Source organism: Ochotona curzoniae, unplaced genomic scaffold, assembly GCF_017591425.1.
Source record: "Ochotona curzoniae isolate NIBS_2020 unplaced genomic scaffold, NIBS_Ocur_1.0 scaffold_3208, whole genome shotgun sequence".
Lineage (NCBI taxonomy): Eukaryota > Metazoa > Chordata > Mammalia > Lagomorpha > Ochotonidae > Ochotona > Ochotona curzoniae.
The window spans coordinates 43,152,920-43,177,158 of NW_024467106.1; the positions used below are offsets into that span (position 1 = coordinate 43,152,920).

The window sequence follows — 24,239 nt, forward strand, 5'->3', positions numbered from 1 at the left end:
ATGACATTAACAAGTTCTAACCCTATAATCAAAGGGAGAGTTTGGGAGAGGCCACAGTGAGCAAGAGAAGGAGATTATCTGATTCTCAATAAGGAAGTAAGAGAAATAGGCCAAAAACATTCACTTTCACTACCGTTCACTTTGTGTGAAGCACTAGTCACTTTGCATAAGATATCTCATTCAACCCTCACTGTAATTAGTTCTGTGAGTGAATTGCTACTTATAATTGAGGAACCAGATGCTGGGCATTCAGAAACAGGTCTTCTAACTGAGGCATCCAGTCCTCTGCTCCGTATACAGCACGCTAGGAACCTAGGCCAACTTTCACTGACGACAGCAAGACCCTAGGCCATAATAATCCTGCTTCTTTGTTTACAGTCTGCCTCAGGGTTCTGACATTGCTGTAAAACTGCCACTCTAGTAGCACACAAACACACTGAGCAAAGATCAAAAGTGGTGGGTATTTTCAGGAGCCACTGGAGGCTTCAGCAGGGATTTATTAGGGAAAGTGTAGAGTTCTTCATTTTCCCACCGAAGGACATGCAATCCCTGTCTGTTTCAGGGACATGGAACGGATTCGCATCATTCTTGTGAGATGTGGGGAAGGCACACAGGCGTGGGAATTGTGTCCTGATGCCAGGAAAAGACAGGAGCAAGTATGAGTCAGTTTTTTTTCCCCAAGATCCCTGTTTTCTGACTATCAGGAGTGTTTTAAAAAAAAAAAAAGCACAAGCCTGGATGCCTGCTATGGTTATGAACAGAGGCAAAACAGGGAGATTTACTGCCTTACTTTCTCGGCCCAACTATTTTAGGTGTCACTGATGCTCTAGTGTCTTTTTATATTTATGGATGCGTAGTCTGGTCCAAGTGACTGATACACTCCTTCCTGTGGCTTCTCCATAAATGCCCTCTGAAATCCTGATTTAGTCTTTCTCTATACGTACCATTGAACTTGCTGCTGTCCCTGTAGAACCTCTGTTCTGCAGTTTAGACTTTTACTTTTAAAAGACAAAGGTACATAAATACTACCATAAACAACTGTACACCAACAGTTTTTTGCTTTTTTTTTTGTTTGTTTGTTTGGGTTTTTTTTTTTTTTTTTTGTTAAGAGCAAAGCATGTTCTCTTTGCAAGCAATTTTTTAGGAAATCAAAAGCATTTTTCTTGTGACATAAAACCTCAGCCTTCTGGAATAGAGGAAACAGATGCCAACTCAACCTCTTTGAGCAAGGTCAGGATAAATACCTGCTTCCTTTGCTTTTCCTCATTAAGTGACCTGGTCATCCACCTGATGATATACTTGCCCTTCCTCTGTACCTCTTTCCTTGCCACCCCTTGGGTGGGTCCCCACTGTGGATTACTTTTCACCTGACTTTTGACCATTGTAGCTTGCTGTTCCCTGGGCTATTTTTAGGAAGGAAGTAGTGATCTGAGTCTTCCAACAGCTTGGGATGAAAAATGGCTTCCCAACAGATGTGGCCTAGGGCACTCACTGTCACTAGGTCTATTTCCTCATATTTGGATTCAGGAAGTGCTTAATCCTATCTGAACAGGAGGATCAGGAAATCTGCTTTTGTTGGGTGAGGGTGGAGGTACATGGAACAGAAGATAAAGCTACATTCAGATCAGAAGCAAGAGATGGAAATGAGTCAAGAAGACGTGTAACCCAAGGCCCAAGTCCTATTATAAATCCTTAATAATATGCACTGTCTTTCCCCCAGCAGATCCACACAGAAAATAGCTGTGATATACTTCCAATAAAACAAGATGGGCTGTGTATCACATCAGTGGCTTAGAGCAGGTGGGAGCCAACTGAGCCCTGATGTAAACCCAATCCAGTTTCTGTAAATAATGTGCAATGATAACCCAGCCACATCCAATTGTTTATCGCCTAGGGATGCTTTTGCCATCCACCTGCAGAGTGGAACAGATGCAACAGTGACTTCATATATCACAATGCCTAAAATATTTCCTATCGAGGTCTTTACTGAAAATGCTTGCCTAATTCTGGTCTGGAGCAGGTATTTCAGAAGTCAGTGGAGAGTGACCACTCAAAACTGAGACATGCCAAGGGTTTACAGAGGCTTAAACTGTGGCCTTGAAGACCTTTAGAAATGATTGAAAAAAGGAAGTGGCAAGGGGAAGGTATCTCAGATCAGCAATTCACAAAAGGATCAAGCATGGAAAGTACCACACTACAATATTTGACCAGAATGGTGGGATTGAAGTGTGAATAGGATGGAAAGAAAGAAATAGTGGCTAGCTCTGAATAGCAAATAGCTTAAATATCAGGCTGAGATATTCTAAATGATATTTCACTATTCTACGCTAGTTCTTACACATTTGGGAAGGGATGGGGAAAAGAACTTTAAAGCCCATGCCAGTGCTGAGAAGCAAATTTTTTAAGATTCATTCATTTGAAAGGAAGAGACAGAGAGAGAGAGAGAGAGTGAGAGAGTGAACTTTCAATCTTCTACTTGTTGATTCACTCCCCAAATGGCCATGGTGGCTGGAGCTAGCCAGGTTGAAGCCAGGAGCTTAATCCCAGTCTCTCACATGGGTGAGAGTGAACTAAGTATTTGAGCCTTCTTCTGCTTCTTTCTCAAGGGAGCTTGATTAGAGAGGGGTGAAAAGCTGGAACATGATTGGCACCCATTTAAGATGACATTTCAGATGGTGATTTCACCCATTGCATCGCAACACCAGCTCCATGAAGCAATTTTTAAAAGTATGGATGCCTAGCCTTGCCTCCAAAGGTTCTGACTTAATTGATGTCAATTGGAATGTACTATTTTAATCTCCCCAAGTGAACCTATTGTGCAATTGGGACCCCCTTACTAGATGAAGGAAATGACCAGGCACGTGCCTGCAGAAGCTCAGGACCAGATAGATATAGCAGGTGCCCAACACATGTGAGTCAAATTAAATCAGCAATATTGGTTTGTCTCAGAGCCAGCCTGATAAGCCTCTGTTTCACTAGTCAGCTATATAACATTCTGTTGGCCACATGGTTTCCAATAAAAGAAATCACTTCAGCCTGCCCTTGCCTAATCCTGGAAAAGCCCCCGTGATGCTCAATGTAATATTGAGTCTGTTTATGAATTTGGGCATTTATAGATTTTTCTCTTACAGTTGCTTTAATGTGACCATTTACAAGGCCTTACACAATTTGCCCTCTGCCTTGTTACGTCTCTGATCTTCTCTCCTCCCATGTACTCCCTTTGTGAGTGCATTTCAGCCACGCTTGTCTGTTGTTAGAGGAACATGCTAGAGATGTCCCTATGTCAAGAACTCTGCACTGGCCCTTCCTGGGCTGGGGACACCTTTTCTCTTTCTCCAGGCATGTGCAGGGCTCTGTAGCTCATGTTCATATCTCTGCTAAGGGTTACTTTCTTATTGAGCCCTCTCCTGACCATTTGATTTTTACCTGCAAGCCCTTCCCACATGGGTAGCCAGGTCCCTTTGTGTTTCCCCAAAGCTCTAATTTCTAATGTATGGTATGGTACGCTTGTTTCTATTCTCCCTGCTACAATGTAAGTTGGGTAAGAGGAGAAATATTTGTTTTGTTCTCTGCTGCTTTCAAGGATGAGCTGAATATCAAAGAAACTCAATAATAACATTTTCATTGTATGAGTACTTTGACTCATCCTTTGGGAATGAATTATTCTTCCCTGATACCTCACTTTGTGAAAGAAAAGTCTTCCCTCCTGGTTCCCTTTGGCTTACTTTGGAACAACACAGGACTTTCTTACACTCAGTATTATGGAATTTTCTTACACTCTCTGGTCAGACAAGGGGAGCTGTCTTAATAATTATTTTCCCAAATACCTCTTCTCCCTGCAAACTTTTAAGATATAAGAACATAAATCTTACAATTATTTGAAATGCAGAGTTACAGAGGAAGAAACAGAGAGGGAGGGGAGCAGGGATGGGGAGGAGGGGGAAAAGAGAGAGGTAAGGAGGGAGAGTGCAGGTGACAGACAGCCCTTTTATCCAGTGGTTCACTTCTCAAGTGTCTACAACAACAGTAAGTGGGACAGGCCAATGCCAGGAGCCAGGAACTCCATGTGGGCATCTTAAGTTGCAGCTTAACCTGCTGTGCCAATACTATCAACTTTTGAGGTCTTACCCTTTTAACCATTCTCCTCCATAAGAGTTGTTTTTCCATCAGACTCAGTAGTATCAAATTGTACAACAGTAAGTACAAGGATTTGTTTACTGTTGTAACCTTAGTATGTAGGATAGTGCCTGATGCACAGTAAACACAAGCCCAGTTCACTTTTCTTGAAGGAATGAATGAGGAATGGGTTTGTGTTTCGCTTATCTACCATGTTTCCCTGACTCTCAGCATGGTGCTTGGCACAGACCAGACATCCAGTAAATAACTGTGGAGTGACCTGTCCTTGAGACATTGCCTCTGTAGGCACATTTATTAAACTGATTTCCCACACATATTACTGCTTTGATGGAGTAAGCTTTGAGTTCTACCTTCAAACTTCAGGTTTAGCTGCTGTATATTCTAGCACCCAGCTCTCTCACCTGCACTTGTCGGAGTGACCCAGTCTTATCCTCAGTGCTGGGGAAAAAGCTTTTTTTTTTTTTTAATTTTTTAATATGAAATTTTTGGTCCACAATATGGTTGTTGCCCTTCATATAGACATCTGGAACTATGTTTCCTGCCAGCTGGGATTTGCAATTCTCAGCAGGGAATGAACAGATGAAAAGCTCAATTGCCTGTATTAGGTGGTCAGAAGGCAAACACCGCTGCTTACTGCTACTCACTGCTTGGATTTACCAAAGCCGGAAGGACTCTAGAAATGGACTTGCTGTGCATGCGGGCTCTGAATATAGTGGATCCCGTGCCCACAGCATCATGCAGGTGCTGACAAGAGGCTGTGCTGGCAAGCTCCCAGCACGGCAGCAGGGCCAGCTCAATGGCTCCTTTCAAGGTTTTGCTGTGTAAAAATCTCTCACATGGGCAAACTACAGGGTGCAAGGAAAGGTTCAGGCCGGTGTTCTTGGGGCAAGTGGGACAGATACCTCCAGTCGTGATGTTGTACAGAGTCCGTGAGACCCTAGCACGAGAGCTTGCACAGGCACAAAGGCAAGCATGTCACCAGAGCAGTAGGCTGAACCTGATGTGTGTCTCTTGTAAATACCCAACCAGGTTCCAAACTTAAGCAAGGCGTGCTGAAAACAGGCCCTGACCTGACATGTTTTTCTTATTTTTTTGTTTGTTTTCTTATTGGAAAGGTGGATATACAGAGAGGAGAAGAGACAGAGAGGAAGATCTTTCGTCCAACGATTCACTCCCCAAACGGCTGCAACGACTAGAGCTGAGCCAATCTGAAGCCAGGAGCCAGGAACCTCTTCCGGGTCTCCCATGTGGGTGCAGGGTCCCAGGGCTTTGGGCTGTCCTTGACTGCATTCCCAGGCCACAAACATGGAGCTGGATGGGAAGTGGGGCTTCTGGGATTCGAACCGGTGACCATATGGGATCCCTGGGTGTGCAGGGTGAGGACTTTAACCACCACTACACCATCGCACCAGGCCCTGACCTGCTTTTCTTAAGCCACCTGCAGTTGTCTATTTTCTCACTAGAGCCACTGGGGCCATCTGATTTTTACTAAACTCTGAGGCTTTTGTCAGGACACAGTTTTTTCTTTCCCAACTGCCCTGAGAATGCTCTTCAGTTTTGTACAATTTTTTGTTTTGCTTTGTTTTGTTTTTGGTGGTTAGTGGGTTTGTCAGGAACTTTGTGCTCATGGGTCTCAGTGGCTTAGTAGAAAGCATGCATTCTTCAGAGACCATCGTGTGTGACTGTAGACCTCAGCATCATTACAGCCTAAAAAGGAGGGTCTAGACCTGGAGTTTGTTCTGTAAAGGGTCAGAGAGGAAGTACTTTAAACTCCAGGGTCACACGGGCTCTGTGGCAAGCACTCAACTTGGCCACTGCATTGGGAGAGCAGCGATGGACAACAGATCAGTGCCTAAATGGTGTGACTGTGTTCTGGGGCATCTGTAGCAGATGCAGATGAGTGCATTCATATGAAGGGCTATCTAAGCATGGAAAGGAACCCAAACCCACAAGCTGTGCCAGGGCTGATCCTCACAGGAGGGAACAGCACCTGTCTCTGCCAGCCAGCTTACAAAACACCAAGACACTGCGTAGAATGCGTTATCACTTTAAAATGGCAAATTCACCATTGAAACAACTGCATCTCCACAGGTGCAAAGGTAATCAGTACAGGATGACGTTTCAACCTGTAGTAGTAGAGAAGCTGGATACCCACATACATGCAGACAAACTTCAATATGCACCTCAAGTCCATACATAAAACCAATGCAAGTCAATCAGAAACCTAATCATATGACCTGGCCTCTAAAACTTCCAGGGAAAAATACAGGAGAACATTTTTGAGACATTTGGATAGGCAAACATTTCTTAAACATAAAACCAAGGGAATGACCCATAACAGAAAGAATAAACTACATTTCCTCAAAACCAAAAACCAAGGGAATGACCCATAACAGAAAAAAATAAACTACATTCCCTCAAAATCAAAATCTTCTACTCTGAAAGACACTGTCCAAACAATGAAAATATAGCTGTTGACTAGGACAAAATATCTGAAAGTCATCTGATAGAACTATATTCAAAGTCTACAAAGAAATCTCAAAATTCAAAAATAAATAAGCCAATCAAGTAAAAATATCCTAAAATACTGAAGACATTTTACCAATAAAATTATGATGGTGAATAAGCACCTGAAAAGATACTAGCACTAGTTACCAGGAAAATACAAATTAAAACCATAATGAGAGCTATCTATGCACATAGTACAATATCTAAAATGTAAAAAAATTGAGCAAGTTTTGACAGAAAGGATTTGGAAAATCTAGAACTTTCATATATGGTTGATGGGAATGAAAACTAGCTGTAAAATAGTAAAACACATCAGGATACAAAGAATGGTTGTTTCTGAAAACAGTAAAGCACACCTACCATACACTCAGCCATTTACTCCCAGATGCTTAGTCAAGAGAAATTAGAATACATACTCACTCATATACTAATTTAGATGATTTGACATAGAAGCCTTAGTTGTAATATCTAGGAACTGGAAATGACCATTTTATTTCCCTACAGGTAAATGAAATGAGCATAGTATATTTAGACTAAGGAATACAAATGAGCAGTCAAATGAAATGCTCTGTTGATATTTGTTGTAACACATTTGTACCTTTTCCTCAAGTGAAAGAAGCAAAATTTCCCAAAAATATGATTGCCTTTATATCTCATTCTAGAAAATGCAATCCAATTTATACTGATAGAAATCACTCTGGTTGAGGTGGCAGTGGTCTGGGATGGGTACTGAGGGAACAATCACAGACATAGCTTTGGGAGATGAGGAACATGTTCTTGGTTGTGGTGGTAAACATGTGTGTACATTTATCAAAACAAACATTTTCAGCTTAAGTGTGTACTAGTTATTGTAAATCAACTATCAAATTATCAGAAATGTTACATACATAGATTTGTACCTTAAAATCTAATTAAAAATACCAAGACATTAAAAAAAATCTGAAAGATTCACAAATGAAAATGTGACTGATAAATGTTACTAAAATTAAAAAATATTGGCATAGTCTGGTGGGATAGTGCGTAAGGTACCATCTTTGATGCCAGCTTTCTATATAGTAGTGTCATAGCTGCATTACTTCTGATCCAGCTCCCTGCTAATGCTCTGGGAAAAGCACTGGAAGATGGGCCACGTTCCTGGGCTCCTGGCCCCTGTGTGGAAAGTCCTGATGAAGCTCCTAGCACCTGGTTTCAGCCTGACCCTGTCCTTGTGGTTGCATCCATTTGGAGAATGAACCAGTAGACCCAGAATATCATTCTCTTTATCATTTGCTTGCTCTCCCCTCTTCTCTTCCTATTTCCTTCTTTGGAGCTCTGAATTCCAAATAAGCAAATAATGTTTTTAAAAAATCAAAATTATTAAATAATATAATATAAAGAACGGAAATGGGCTTATACACTTTGTAATATAGCTAATGCTATTGTGTATTAAGCAATTAAAATAAACTTTTAGTCGTATCTAGTATTGATAATAATTTGGAGGAATAGGAACTCTTATACAATGCTGATTAGCATGAAAATGGATAAAACATTATCTTTTTGGGAGGACAATTTGATCACACATAGCAAAAAATCTAAAATATATGAGCTTCTCACATAGTAATTCCACTTCCAGGAACTAATCCTAGGCAAACAGGAATGCACACAAGGATTCAGGAAACAGAATATTCATCATATCTATTTTAATAAGGAGCCACAAAGAACCGAAAGACACAAAATTACAGAATTGGTTGAATAAGATACAAAATCCCATGCCAATGCAGACATTAAAAGTGAGATTACAGAAGACTATTTAGATACATGGGAAGTTGTTTGTCTTACATCATGAAATGAAACAAGTTATAAGCAATGTATAGTCTTTACCTTAAGTAAAAGACATATACACATATATGAATACTAACGTCTGGGAAAAAGGCATTTATACAGGTTATCTCAGAATTAGATAATCATAGGAAATATTTCCATTTTATTTTTAATTGTTTAAAGATTAAAAAAATTTTTTTTTTAAATTTTTATTGGAAAGGCAGATATAGAGAGAGGAGAGACAGAGAGCAAGATCTTCCATCCGATGATTCACTCCCCAGGCGGCCGCAATGGCTGGAGCTTAGTCAATCCGAAGCCAGGAGCCTCTTTCGGGTCTCCCACGTGGGTGCAGGGTCCCAAAGCTTTGGGCCGTCCTCAACTGCTTTCCTGGGCCACAAGCAGGGAGATGGATGGGAAGCGGGGCTGCCGGGATTAGAACTGGCGCCCATTTGGGATCCCTGGGCGTGCAAGGCGAGGACCTTAACCACTGTACCATCGCGCCGGGCCCCTATTTTTAATTGTTCTACAGTGAAGGTGTATTATTCTCATAATAAAACTCCAAAAAGGGCCTGGCATGATAGCCTAGTGGCTCAAGTCCTCACCTCACATGTACCAGGATCCCACATGGTGGCTGGTTCTAATCCTGGTGGCCCTGCTTCTCATCCAGATGGATTGGCTTAGCTCAGCTGTTGTGGCTGCTTGGAGAGTGAATCAATTGGACAGATCTTCCTCTCTGTCTCTCCTCTCTGTATAGCTGACTGTCCAATAGAAAGAAATCTTTAAAAAACTCCAATAAAATTATTTCATAAATGCTAATGTCTATAAATGAATATTGTGAGACCTTTTAGTCTTTTGCAGCCAAAAAGTCTTTACTTGAAGGCTGCAAAAAGGTTTAAGTGATGCAGGGATTCCTGAGAAGCTGCTGGTCTGGAAGGGGGCTCTGTGGAGTATTGGCTTAAGATAGGACCACCAAAGGCAGCCTTGCCTCCCAGAGCACTTGGCACAGTTCTGACCTGCCTGCAGAAAGGATGGTTAGAGCCAAGGAAGAATAACTATCTGTCATGCCTAGGACAATGGATCTACCTAGCTTGGGTCTACTCAGCACATCCGAGTACCCACTGGACATTTTCCATGTCTAAGTAACATTGTTAAGTATGTGAAAATAACAAGGGACTTGTAAGTTCCAAATTTTCATTTTATAGCTACAGAAAGGGAGGCCCAGATGGGCCCATACAAGCATTGCTCAATCAACACTCCTTCATGAAGGCTATAGCTGTGGCTTGAAATGAAATCAATAGTAGGATGCTTGATAACAAAAACAGGCTTTTCGAGAATAGAATTCCCCATTGGGAATCTCAAGTCTCAACTGTTAATGAAGAAGAGTTCACTTTGATACATGGTGTTAAAAGTACCCTATCTCTGCCTTTTCCCTTTCCTCCCATGAAAGCATGAAGTTTACTGTGCCTGCGCCCAGAATCATGAAGTTGCCTAATCTGTTAGAGCCAGTTAGCCTCATACACAGAGAAACACACACACCAGAATCATGCCACTAAGGGCTGTCACAGGATTGGCAAATGGCTTTCATCTTGCGTATCAACTGTCACCAGACTTGGCGTGAATGCTGAAACAAATTCCAAGGCAGTGCCCAGGCTGAGTGAAAACCAGCCTCATGACTGATTAGGGGTGTCTTTACTACATACTTCCATCTTCGTCTTCAGTGTGTTATCCTGAAAACAATGTTTCTTCATTAAATCACTCCCACTCTTGATTATTCCTATGGAATATCAGGCTAATTCTCTTGAAACATAACTTTATACAGTATCATTTCCTTATTCAGAATCCCCCTAAAGGTTTGTCAACATTCCTCATGTAGTAGATCTGCCTCTTTAGTGTTTGGGACCCTCTACAATTTGATACCACTCATTCTGATTTCTTAGAAACCCTACACAAAACCACCTCTCTGGACTACTTCTTGCACCCAGGGTACACACTGCCATCTAAAAAGGACCAGCTATACAGCCAGGGATCAGGGCCTATCCAAATGGGAGCAAGTGGGCAAGCGTATCAGGATGAGTCACCAGCAGGTGGAACTCAAGATGGAGGCAGGGTGTTAGCATGGCTGCTGTGAGAAACTGATCTAAGCGGAGTGGACAGGCTCTGGCTGAGGCTTGTATGCACTGACTGCCTACTTCCTAGCCCATTTGAGCTGCCTGCCTGTCACCAGTCAAAAACCAGCCATGGTTTATGGCTGCTTCAGAACATACCAGATGTCTGATATACATCTTGCACATTTTCATCTCAGGATTCATGGCATCTACCACACCTCGAATAATCATCTCCTTTCTCTTCTGCCTAGTTAATTCCCACCTCCTTTTGGATTTGGTTCCAAAGTATTAGCGTGAGGTTCTGGTCTGTCTCAACTTCTCAGAGTCCTGCTTGTTGACATCATTCACTAGTTCATCTCTACAAGTCCATGTGACACTGACAGCCACTGCTAGAGTGCATTTTGCCCAGGCAGTTATGGCCAGGGCGTTTATGAATACTGACTCACCGTCTCAGTCAGATAGGGCTGTCTGGATGTGGGCTGGGATATTAAGGTGTCTCTTAGATTTAAATACCAGCCTAAGGTAACAAAGCACCATAAAGCAGCAGTGGAATGCAGCAGCAGAAGGCACAATAAATTCTTACAGCCCACAGTTAAAATGAGACAAAATATTATTCCAGAATAAGGGAGAAAGGAGAGCTATTTCAGAAAACTGTGAACAGGTTAACTGTTCCAGCATGCCAAATGGCTGCTGAATGGCACCTGAATGACCCAGAAGAGTGATTTAACTTTAGAATAAGCAATTGCTGCATACTTACTAGTGACCATGTTATGGTTAATGCTTAAGATGATTTCTCATTGTGATGCAACTAAAGAGAGATGTTCACAAATGTACACACTTAACATGGAATAAGTTCACCATTCGAAAACCAAGGAAAACATACAAGTCAAAACTTCTATGAATTATAATAAACATGATCTGGAAAAGTAGCACCAAGTTTGTGCAAATGATGAGAAACATTACTACTTACTGTAGATGTGTCTTAATTTTATCTCAGAAAAAAAGATTTGTCTACATGCACATGCTGATAAACAGTGTGGACTCTGGGCTACTTTCAGAATAAAAACTAAAGGCAAACTTTCTTAAAGATTCTAGGCCCCATGGAGGGAAGACGTCATCACCAATATATCAATGTGATGGGAGCCTTTTGGCTTCTTGCTGCTTGCTAGTTGGCAGGTACAAGAGAAAACTTCACGCTTTGAGCCTTGAGAATAATCATTGCTACTGCTATCAACATTTGCAGTCACAGGAGTTAGCATGGAGATTTCTCTTAACATTTTTTTCTTCAATATTAGCTTTAGGTCCCAGGTTCACAGCACAATTAAAAGGAAGATAGATGGATTTCTCAAATACTCTCTCCCCCCATATATAAACAGGCCTGTGGAAGGGAGGGCAGAAGGCTTCTCCTCCACCATGACCTCTCCACAGTTAATGTGAAGGTTTTGTTGGCATCTCCATGTTTCTGGAATGATGACTGGAATACCTGTGTGCAGCTCCTTACTAACAGAGCACAAGGAACACAGGCAATAACTTGATGAATATTTCCAATGACAAACATCAAAGGGGCTACACCTGGTGAAATTATTTCAATGCTTCCTTGTGGAGTTTGTCTGAAATGATTTCAGGCTCTACCTATAGAAGGCTGGCTTCAACCGAAATCTGGCTTTTGGACGGTGCCAATATTGCAGCTTTCTTCTTGCAAGCTGATTATAGCTATGATGTAGGTGGGAGGAGGCAAGGAGGAGTACAGGAGAGTGGTTACAAAAGCACAGGGGTCCAGGAGCCATTTTTACTGCTGTGTTTTTCTCCAAGTCCAGTGAGTCAACCTGACCTTGAGGATATGGACCATGGCTTCAGCCCAAGAGGATGCAGAGAAGAGCCATACTGGAGCCTAGACAAGCTATAGAGTCCAGACTAAGAACTGCACTCACCTCATGTGGAACGTCAGCCAAGTTTCCACTGGTGAGTCTGGATTCTGTAGGCAATTTAGTGATTTCCTGTTGGCCACCCCCTGCTGCTGCTGCCTCCCTCCCACCTGCAAGCAGTCACCCAACCATAAATCCTGTCCAGCTCTGGACTTCTGCCCAATGTTTCACAGGGTTGGACTCACCAAGGAGAGCAGAATTCCCAGGATCCAGGACCAGCTGTGTTCCCAGAGGAGATGTCAGAACTGAAGGAAGGTTCGGTCCAGTGGCTGAAAGCAAGTTCCTGATATCTTCCAATTGTGTAGGGACTTGTGGGGGATCTGGGAGAAGATAGTGAATTAGGTTAAAGACTATGCTGTTTTTTTCATTATTATTAATTACATTGCATTATGTGACACAGTTTCATAGGCTCTGGGTTTCCCCCATGCCCTCCCCATGCCCTCCCCCTCATGGTGGATTCCTCCACCTTGTTGAAGTATTACAGTTCAAATTCAGTCAAGAATCTTTAATTGCAAGCATGTACCAAGCATGGAGTCCAGCATCTTATTGTCCAGATAAATTCAACGGTTTCTTGGGGAGACCATCTCTGGTCTGAAGGCAGAATATCATCCCGATCAATTAAAAGCCCCAACACAACATCAACAACAATTTACAACATTATGGAGTTAATTGGCATGGTATTGAGTAACTAATGTTAAAAAAATGCAAGTTCTTAACCACATCCAGTGACTACTTCACTGACATTTCAATTTCAGTTTATATACAGAACCGGCTGCTATATACCTTAAAATGGCTATAGGGTACTATTCAGCTGTCTCATGTCTATTTTCATTTTAGTATTTAGCAGTTTATAGTGTTGAAGCATAATTTTGCTGAACTTGGCAGATTTCAGGATAGTCTAAACTGGCTTATAACTCTAACAAGGCATATGTCAACAGTTGAGGTGTGGAACAGTTTTAGGAGGGGTGTGCAAAGAAATCTTCAATAACTTAGTGAGGAGTAACTAATTTTTGTGTCCTACCTAGTAAGGTATGTATGAGTTCACGCTGACCATTTCCTGTCTGGTTCTAAGCTTCCCTTGTTGTTCTCTGTCTATCTATTCTAATTTTGTTGTTGTTGTTGTTTTGGGGGGAAGCGCTCCAGAGCGACCCTGATGGTCATTGCCTTTTTGCAGCACCCTGTCCCCTAAATTCAGCTGGATTAAAATGAAGATGACTCTTCAAACTCCTTGTTCATGGTCACAGTGTAATAGAGTTGGAATGCAGTTATAAAAGGGCTAATAACACACAGAGTTCATGAACAAAACCACAGCAGCAGTTACCACCTTAGTCTTTTCTGTTAGCAAAGGCAACAGGGGAGGATTACATAAAAACAGTGAAGGAAGGGCAGAGAAGGGGGAGGGAGGAATAGGATGTAGAGGGCCAATCCCTAGATATATAAAACCATATCATGGACAATAATATAAACAAAATAAACTTCTCAGACAAAAAAAACCCTGGGTCACTAGTTCTGAATGCAAAAATGATTACAGTTGGTAAAATGGGTGAAGCTTAGCACTGGGTAACAGCTGGAGAGCTATAGCCTTCAATTGCATTTTTAAAGTATAATATTATTCTAGGAAGTATCCTAGATTCTTTGTTCATGGAGGGATTCCTTGTTTGTGGGGTTGCATAAGGAGATTTACATAGACCAGATCAACTATGAGCTTCCTGGATTTATATAAAAAATTGTGCACATACAGATTTCTCTGGGAGGAAGGGTCCATGGCTTCTGACTGTCCAAGAAGTTTTAGCATACGAGTTCAGAATAATTGTTTCAGTGCTGTCACCTCTACAGGAGACCCCTGCATGACCTGTGCAAGGGGACAATTCTCATTTGGTGGAACTCTCCAGAGACCAGCATTGGAGGCTCAGCAGGCCAAAGTCATATTCCCAGGGCCACACAGTTCATAAGAGGGAAATTCAGGGTTTGTGCTTGGCCCAAAGTCTGTTTTTCCATCATATGGCTGTAGGAAAGGAGGAGGCAGGTGATGAAGCTTTTAACTTTGATGTCCTTTATTGGGTCAGGGTGCGAGGAGGCAGAGGGTGAGTTAGGCATCCATCCCCAGCAAGGTTCATCAGCAGCAACTCATGGCACTCACCTAGGATTAGCAGCTGGGTGTTCTCCATCAGCTCCCCATGAAGATTGGCTGCCCTGCAGGAGTACATGCCCTGATCCGAGGTGGATACATTCGCCAACAGCAAGGAGCCCTCATGTAGATGGTGAAGGGAGCCAAGCTTGCTTTTATTCCTGTACCATGTGAGTTCAGCTTCAGGTACACCTAGGAAGAGAAAAATGAACACATGAACCAAACACTTTCTGGTGGACTCAGGGAGGCTCTAGCTCATTCTCCCTGGGGCTGCTGCACAGGAAGCATCTGGACAGGCGAATTCTCGCAGCTTTTGGCCAAGCTAAATAATGCCTTAGACCTTTTGGTTGTCTCTAGATCTTTTGACGTTGACACTGGTGGAGCAGGAAGGAGGAGGCTGGTTAAAAGTGGAGGAAGCAAAAATAGCTTGGTAAGGACCCTTGGTAAAGTGGAAAGAGAGCACACCAACTCTTTGGAAGAAGCACATTATAAAAATGAACCGAGGGCATTTACCCATAGAAACAAAGACTGTACAACTGTGTGAAACAAACAGAATGCTGGGTAAGCAATGTACATGCTGCAATGCCAAAATCTGGGAGTAAAAACAAGAACAGGCAACAGAATGCATGTTGCTGGTACTCAGGGGGTGACTCCCCGAGAAGGGAAGATGAATGGGAAGGGCTGTGACAGACAGGGGACAAAGGTGTGGTTCTGGGCCTTGTCGGGTGGGCAGTGTTTACTTTCTGATATGTGTACTTTTCTGTATACAACTATTTTTATAAAAAAAAGTTAAAATATGAACTGGCCAGATGAAAGCTGCTGGACTCTGCTGACATTCTGTAGAAAACATCCTTATATCTTTTCAGAATATGAGACTCTCATATTCTGGGAGCCCTACAGCAAAGGGACAGGAACAAAGCACTCTGCCCTCTGCACACCCAAGGTCACTATCCCAGCGATGCAGTGGAAAGACTGTGTGCTCATGTCTTTGGAAGTCAGGTTGCGTGCTCTTGGGATGGCCTCTGTTTCTTGGGAAGTGGTTGACTTGCTGGTAAGCAGGCTGTAGTTTAGGACAATCTTCCCCACAACGTCCTCATGGGGGGCTTCACGCAGGGCCAGGCTCCCAGAGAGCTGGGAGACTGAACATCTGTGGCAATGACTCACAGGTCTCCAGAGAGCACAAAACCCCATTCCTCACACTCCCAGCCTGCTGATCCAGCTCACAGTTTACTCATGGAGCTTTGTGATAGCACCAGGGCATGTGTAAAATGACAAATGCTGGTGAATGGGGTCACAGTCAAGAATAGATGAATGAGCCATTGAAGTCCAGGGCTTCCCCTGAGATGGAGCTGGATTTTGCATGGTCAGTCACTCCTGGGGCCGTGGGCGTCTTGAAGGAGTTGTCCATGTATCTGCTTCTTGTTCTTGAATTAGGGTAGAGGAAGGCAGGCAGGGCTACTGAGAGGGCACTCAGGTACTACGCCTTGTCATGGCAGGGAAAGTTAAGACAGCAGTTCAGCTCACATGATGTGATAGTTGATGCTCTAGCGCATGAGAGGGGCAGGACTGGCTTCACCTCTACACACACCTGGAGAACGGATACAGGTGACAGACAGAAAACCTGCTTTTTCATTGCAGTACCACTAGGGAGAGCAAGAGCATCACGGTGCCTGCCCTGCCAGCTTGGGCTGGGGACACAGCTGTTTTCATTGGTGTTTTGTTTTGCTTCTTAAATCTAGCACACTTAAGAGAAAAATCTCTGACAAGTGAAATTGAAGACTTCTAATCATTTCTTTGGAAGGCACAAGGAAAAATTAGGACCCATCAGTCTTTGCAAGTGTTCATCCCTTTTTCTGTGAATAGCTCCTTGAAATGAAGCATGTGCAGTGGGCATGCTCCTCAGAGGGGTAGCTATGGACAGCCAGTATAAAGTCCCCTGCAGAAAGTAAAGGCTGATTTGGAGCAAGCGACCTGGACTAACCAGGTACTAGTTCCAGCAACCAGAGGTGCTGAGTGAGCAGGGAGGGAACACTGTCCATGCCTGCCTGTGCTCACGCAGTAAAGTCCAAGGTTCCTGCTGCGCCTCCCTACAGCTCACTAAAGCATTCTTTTTTTTTTTTTTAAAGATTTATTTTTATTATTTTTTTATTGGAAAGGCGGATATACAGAGAGGAGAGACAGAGAGGAAGATCTTCCGTCCGATGATTCACTCCCCAAGTGAGCGCAACGGGCCGATACTATGCCGATCCGAAGCCAGGAGCCTCTTCTGGGTCTCCCACGTGGGCGCAGGTTCCCAAAGCTTTGGGCCGTCCTCAACTGCTTTCCCAGGCCACAGGCAGGGAGCTGGAAGGGAAGCAGGGCTGCCGGGATTAGAACCGGCGCCCATATGGGATCCCGGGCGTGCAAGGCGAGGACCTTTAACCACTTGCGCCACAGCGCCGGGCCCACTAACCTGCACTCCTGCAGGGCAGCCTGCAATGAAAGAAATAGGGGGAGAAAGACGGCAATGACAGTGACAGAGACAAGGTGTCAGACAGGTGGGGTACAAACGAGAAGGCAGGCAAGGAGGGACTGAGGAGGACCAGAGAAGAGCAGGGACGTGGAGGATGTTTCTTACTGCCCTGGAACTTCTTGTAAGCTTCCCTTTTTTGCTCTTTTTGTCCCGATAATATCAGGATTAGTCAGGGCAAGGGGTCTACACAAAGTCCTCCCTCTTATGAACTGTTTGGCCCTGGGAATGTGACTGTGGAAGGTTCATGGGACACATGGAGATGTTTAGGACAACAATGAGAGGAAGAAGTAACTGACAACTCTGGTAAAAGTGGGGACACATTCATATAGCACAGTGGTCCCAAAGAAAAGGAAATTAGTTAGGAATTCTTTCTAACCTGTTCTTTCAGCAAGCCCCCATCACACTCAAGCAGACAACTGCATCACAAGTTTGCTGCTGGGAGCACTGCTGGCAGGCTTTCACTTTGGGCACTTCTGCCTGGGACTACCGGCCTCAGGCAGAGGACAACATTAACATGATGCTTTGGAATTACAGCCTTTGCCTTCAGTGTGGTCTCGGGCACTACAAACATACTCACAGACCAAGAAAAATAGAGACATCATAGAAATGTCCTTTTTTGTTTTTCAAGAGATAATCATGTTTTAGAAAATGTCCCCAGCCACTGAATGTGCCACAGAATCCCTTGAGTAGAAATTTTTGCCTGATATGGACATTCACAAGACCTTGACATTGAGATGGTACCAAGCTAGGCAAACACATTGTAAACACATTAGAGGAAGAAATAACACTAACCAGTTTCTATGAGCCGAATAGTTCATCTATATAGACACTTATTTTCCACAATCATATTATGCATATTATTTATTTTATAGATAAGAAAAATCACACTCAAAGAGACTCAAGAAATCTGTCTAAAATCGCCTTAGCTTGGGGCCTTGAATGATTACATGGGGGAAAGTCCTGGTTCCCCTAATCTCTACTCCATGGCCAATCAGTGACTCACCAATGGCAAGTGGAAACCTACCCTGAGGCATCCATCTTAACAAATGCAAGAGTACTCAAAAGGTTCATGGAAAATATAGTTAAAAGATAAGTTTATTTTGTTACAAAATAGTTTTGGAATGTATACATATATGAAGCTCTATAAAAGGTCATGTGAAATGAACATTATGAAAAATTATACAGATTTTGAAATTTGTGGCACCAAAATAAACTTATCTTTAATTAAAATTTCTACAAATTTTAAAAAAATGGTAATTTAAAAACAATTATCTGAAAAGCAGGATGACAGAGAAAGGGAGAATAAGGAGAGAGGCAGAGAAGTGGAAGGGGTAAGGAGAAGAGGGGAGACAGAAAGACAGATTTCTTCCCATGGTTCCTTCCTAAAAGTCTGCAACACCTAGAGCTGTGCCAGGGTGATAGTAGGGATCCAAATAATTGAATAATCTCTGCTGTCTCCAGTGTCTGCACTAGTGGGATGCTGGATCGGACAGAGGCAGGACTAACTCAGCACTTCTGTGTGGGACACAGGCATCCCAAGAGGTGGCTTAAATCATCACGATACAACATCTATCCCTCTGCAACCTTTCTGAAGTACTTTCCTGTACACTACTGCTTGCCATTGTATCAGATTGCTTCTTTAGAGAAAATCTGAGCTGTTGTGTTTTGATTTCTGAACTGCCAACACTTCTGACCTTGGTCCTTGGTCCTGTCTGCAAGTAAAAAAGGTGTCATAGTGGATGTACATGGAGAATATGGCAACCCGTTTGGAAATGTTGTAGAGAAAGGAAAACAGAGCAAATTAGACAACTACCCTAGCAAATGACAACAAAAATCTGGGCAAATGGAGACTTGATGTCCAGTATGGCAGCCAATGGACACTGGGAGGGTTGCCTCACCCCTGGATTGGCGAAATCGACCAGCATTTCAAAACTGTTCAAACCACTTGATCAGAACCTTCACAACTTGTACCACGTCACGGCCCTGGGTAGATACTGGGTGGTGGTTCCTCATTTCTGGGTACTGGGACATTTTGGAGGCTGGGTGTGCTTCTCCCTTTCTCTTGGGACAAGAAGAAATGGAGAATTAGGAAGCAATGATTTCACCCACTTTTCCCTGATCCTCGATCCTTCCTACCCTGGTCAACCCTGTAATCAGCATCAAATAAATTAAATAAATCTAATTTTAAAAAAGAATTAACATTTCTGCTGTAATTGTTATACCAAGATTGCTGTTAGCAGGAAAGTTTCTAGAATTCCTTTGTCCTGGCCTTGCTGAGAAGCCCTGTCAGGTTGTAGATTTTTCTACCCTATTTTTACTGTGTTGCAATGGCATGTTCTATAGACACAAATGTCGGAAAAGTGACAGGAAAACCCAGTATACCCCAACACAAAGTCCAAATCTGTGTTCTTGATGATCTGTTACTTGGAGAGGCTCCTTACTCTGGACTTCCTGGTATGATTCTCCTTTTTTGAAGGAAAAGAAAAGAACCTGTGTTTGCTTTGTCCCCTTGTGATTTATCTTTGCAATGCCACAGTGTTCTGCATGTTGCTTGGTGAGTCTAGTCAGAATGGGCTGTAATTTGATATGATTATAAGGATTAGTACCCTTAATCTCCACTAAGCTGCCAGGTAGGGTGATGCTAGAATATTCTTTTGTTTCTTTTTCCTTTTAAATCCCCAACAGGATATTCTTGTTAACTAAATGACTTGTTATATTTGGAAGGCTGCTTGAAACATGGCAGCTTGTCAACATCTGGGGCTGGGGGCCCCAAAGTCTACCTTTACATGATAAGTTCCAGACATGTCTGAGGTGTGGTGGTAGTGGGAGCAGCTTGGTATAAGGAGAGAGAATACAGTAAGTCAAATATCTGTTGGCAATTATTCTATGAACCATGGCGATCTGGAAAGGGAGGTGTTCAGTCTTCAGCATTTGGTAGTATTTATACAATTTGTTTTCTTCTCAAGTACCCAGCTAGGCTACATTTCCCAGCATCCTTTGTGGCTGTGACTGGCCACATCACTAGGAAAGTCAAATGAAAAGCAGCACCATGTGTGAGTCTTACAAATCTTCCCCATTGTCTTCTGCATATCATTTTCCCCCTTCTTTTGGTTGATAAGGTGATAAGATGAAGATTACTCCTACAGAAACCTTGGGAGGGATGTGTTTAATAGGTTCACCGATATCCTGTGATACTGATGGATAGGAGAAAGCAGATATTGCCAGCTGACCAGGAGAACTCTGGATTTTATATAAGTAAAACCAAGTTCTATTGTGTTGGAGCCACTACACACTTGAGTGGATCTGATACCAGAACACAGACTGTTTCAGCTAATCTACAACCCATTTGTGACTCGTGAACTATTTCTTATTTTTCTTTTCCTCTTTTTTTTTTTTTTTGAAGATTGACTATCTTTAGTCGAAAGGCAGAATCAAAGATAGTCACAGAGAGGTCTTTTGTCTGTTAGTTTATTTCCAAAATGGCCATAACTGCTAGAGCTACGCAAATCCAAAGCCAGGAACCAGGAATTTCTTCTGGGCTTCCCACATGAGTACAGGGTCATGCTATCAGTTGCTTTCCCAGGCTATAAGCAAGGAGCTGGACCAGTGGCATCATAGTTGGGACACCAGCCAGTACCCATATGGGATGCTGTTGCTGCAGTAGAGGCCTAGATTACTATGCCACAGTACCAATCCCTGAACTATCTCTTTCTACAGCACCAGTTTGGTAAATTTGCTGTCCTTCAACAACTTCACTTATTTTTAGATGAAATACTAACTACACGCAAATCTATGACAATATATAAAACCTAGCCTTTGACTATTTCTACTTCTCTAACTCATATGCCATTTTCTCCTCTTGTTCTCCATACAACACCAATCATCTTTCACTTCTTTGAATGTAATACATTTCTTTTCCTCAGGCCCTTGGCACCTTTTCTTCCCACACACTGAGATGCCCCTTCTCCTCAGGCTCCTATCTCTTAGTTTTCAGAAATATTCTCATGCAGAGAAAAGTCTGGGAGCAGGCCAGTGGACTGGACCACTTTCTGAGGAAAAGGCCTAACATATTCACTGTAACATGTCACTTCTGGGAATTGGAGGGGGTGGCTAGTCCTGAGAATGTGTTCCCAGATGGCAAGCTCAGGCTGTGTGGCCTGAGGGCTTCACCCAGTGCCAACTGTGCCCAAGCCACCTGAGTGTGGGATCTTGAGGCGGAAACGTAAGGACCTATAAGGTTCAGACCAAAACATCAGGCCTAAGGGGATAGTAGATCTGGGGTAAATAGTATTGATCAATGCTGAATACCACTCACTGCTCCACACTACAGTTAGGGTTGGGGGCCAACCTGGCAGGGCTAGATCACAGTACTCACCAATGAGAGTCAAAACTGAGGATGGGTAATGCTAGGCTGGACCATGGCCCTAACCCATACACAAGAGAATTGGGTCTGGAGGCAGATTCTGGGGGAGAGGGGGTGGGTGTGGGCCCACCCCCGTCATCTGCAATTTCAGCTCATCTGCTTAGAACTAGGGGTGGTAACAGGCTGGGCTAGGCATGACCATGGAACCCCTGACACTCATGGGTACTGGGGTTGGGTATAGGCTGGGTTGGTCCAGGCTGCAGCACCTGCAAACACACCTAAAAACACAATGTGGGGCAGGCTGGGTCACAACATTCACTGTTCATACATACGCAGGATGGAGGGGTAGCCAATCACCAGAAAGGGCCTAGCATCCACTGGCACATGTGAGATCTGTGTCTGGGAGTGGGCCTGGTGGGGGAACTGGGGAAACTCCCCTGATGGGTCACTGCTCCCGCTCATGAACAAGTGATTCAGGCCTGGGTGTTGGTCAGACCAGCAGGGTAGTTCTATTTGTCCACATGCATGTGGTTTTGGAAGAGGGCAGACCAGGCAGGGCCAGGCCAACCTTAGCTTACTGGCAAGTGCAGGAGCCAGGCTGGAATGCAGGGAATGTCCAGCGAGGCTATCATTCCTGCTGGTTTGTATGAGTAAGAGATGGAAATGGATTGGGCAGGGCAAGGCTGTAGCACTTACCAGTGAGAGTTGGGACCAGAGGCAGGTCAGGTCAGGCTAGGTTACAGTATCTGATGGCAAAGGTCAAGACAGTGGCTGGGCTATGAAGAGCTGGGTCAGCATGTACCAGATCTGGGACTGGGAACAGGCCTGATTGGGGAACTAAGTAGATGCCCCGGCTAGGTTGTGGTTCCCACTGGTGAACATGAGAGCCAGAATGGGGCTGGTGGTCTGGACTGGATATGGCTGCACTGTCTCTCAGCATGGGTATGGTTTGGGTCTGGGGGTGTACCAGACTGGGCTAGATTCCAGCATCCACTGGTACTTGTGAGAGCCAGAGTGGATGTAGGACAGTTTGGCCTAGGTTTCTGCTCCCACTGGGCCACATGAGAGTTGCGTTAGGGCATGAACTGGGCTGTATCACACAACCGTGAGAACTAGGTTGCATATGGGCCAGTTGGGCAAGACCCAATAGAGGAACTTAAGGAACTCCTTTGTCAGGGCACAGTCCCTGCAGATGAGCACAAAAAACAAAGCAAGGAACAGTCCAGAATAGACCAGGTTATAGTATCTGCTGGCATATGTGGTTGACAGCTCCAACTAGCATGAGATGGAAAGGGGGTAGACTGGCCCAGGCCAGGCACCCACTGCACATGCCACGATGAAACAAGCCATGCCAGACTGGGCTGCAGCACCCACCAGCACACACGAGACAGGGACAGAGGGGTGAACCTGGTAGGGGAATAGTGGGGACTTCACTCCTAGGTCAATGCTCATGCTGGCGAGAATGAGAGTTGGAACTGGGAGTAGATCAGGCTGGGCAGGGCTACAACACCTGTTGGCTTACACGTGAACTGGGTTAGTGGGAGAGCCAGGCTGGGCTAACCAATTCTATTCACAGGTACAGACATGAGCCAGAATAAGGGCAGGTAGATTGGGCTTTGCTGTAGCATGAGTTGGCAAGTGTTGGGATTGGGGCAAGTCCAGTCAATCCAGAGTAAAACTACATGTAGATTATGATATCTAGGGCAAGGAGCGAGTCCAGTGGGGAGGTTGCGGGCTCCTCTGATGGGTTACAACTCCTTGTGGTGAGCACAGAAACCTAGACTGGGGGTGGGCCTGGCTATATAGGCAATGACACTGCTGGCATGAGTGTGGGCTGGAGGGTGGAGTTGGTTGAATTAGACTTCAATCCCAAATGATGTGCACAAGATCGCTCTTGGATGTGGGGTAGACTGCACCTGTTCACTGCATATGCTGGAAGGCATGGGGGGCCAGTCCAGTGAGGGTTACTGGGGTTTGCTGTGACTGGGCTGCAGCTCCCTTTGTGGTTGATGAGGGCTGAGCATGCGTTAAGCAGGGCAGGGTTGGGCCGCAGCACCCACTGGCTTTCTGAAAATGGAAGGCAGAACAAATTGATCAACTGCTCCAGGGAAGCTTGACAGCAAATTTCTGGGCCAATGGAGATTCAGAGGTGAACTATGACATCCAACTGACTTCAGAAGGATTTTCTCATCCTTGAAACAGTGCTTGCTATCAGCAGCATCTCAGAACTCTGAAGAACACATGAACAGAACCCTCAGAAAATGCTCCATAATGGGGAACCTGGGATGACATCAGGTGGCAGTTCCCCATCCCCTGGGTAATGTGGTGGTTGGGAGGCTGGGTGTGGTTTCCCCTGTTGTATCCCCTCTCCCCTGTATATGAGAAGAAGAAAAAGAAAATGTGTAAACAGTGGTCTCACTCACTATCCTCTGATTCTTGACCCTTCCCATTCTGATCAACTATGTAAACATCATCACTAATTAAAAAAAAAAAAACAAAAAACCTTACATGTCATTTCTGCTTAGGGGTTGGAGAGAATTTGCAAGGCTGCGTTTTGTAAGCTGAAAGAATGCATGTGCTAAAAGTCACTTAATGAAAGCTGCTGACAACTCAAAGCATAGTCAGTTTTTATTATTCTTAACAGGCTATTATGTCTCCATTAAAATTATCCTTATGATGGACAAACGTCTATTACTGAGTGAGATGGAGATATGCTAAAACTTCAACTGTGGTTGACTTTGGAAAGTAGTGCTTTTAATAT

At 43.8% G+C, this 24,239-nt stretch overlaps 1 protein-coding gene across 2 annotated transcripts in view; it reads right to left on the reverse strand.

Moving 5' to 3' along the window:
- The window catches only part of ADAMTSL1 (ADAMTS like 1), a 385,347-nt gene that overhangs the window by 47,898 nt on the left and 313,210 nt on the right, over positions 1-24,239 (reverse strand). For both annotated transcript variants that reach the window (XM_041004529.1, XM_041004530.1), the window contains 2 exons: positions 14,616-14,795; positions 12,661-12,795 (listed from right to left, as the gene is read on the reverse strand). In XM_041004529.1, the coding sequence (XP_040860463.1) occupies positions 12,661-12,795; positions 14,616-14,795 (315 nt within the window). The remainder of the gene's footprint in view (positions 1-12,660; positions 12,796-14,615; positions 14,796-24,239) is intronic.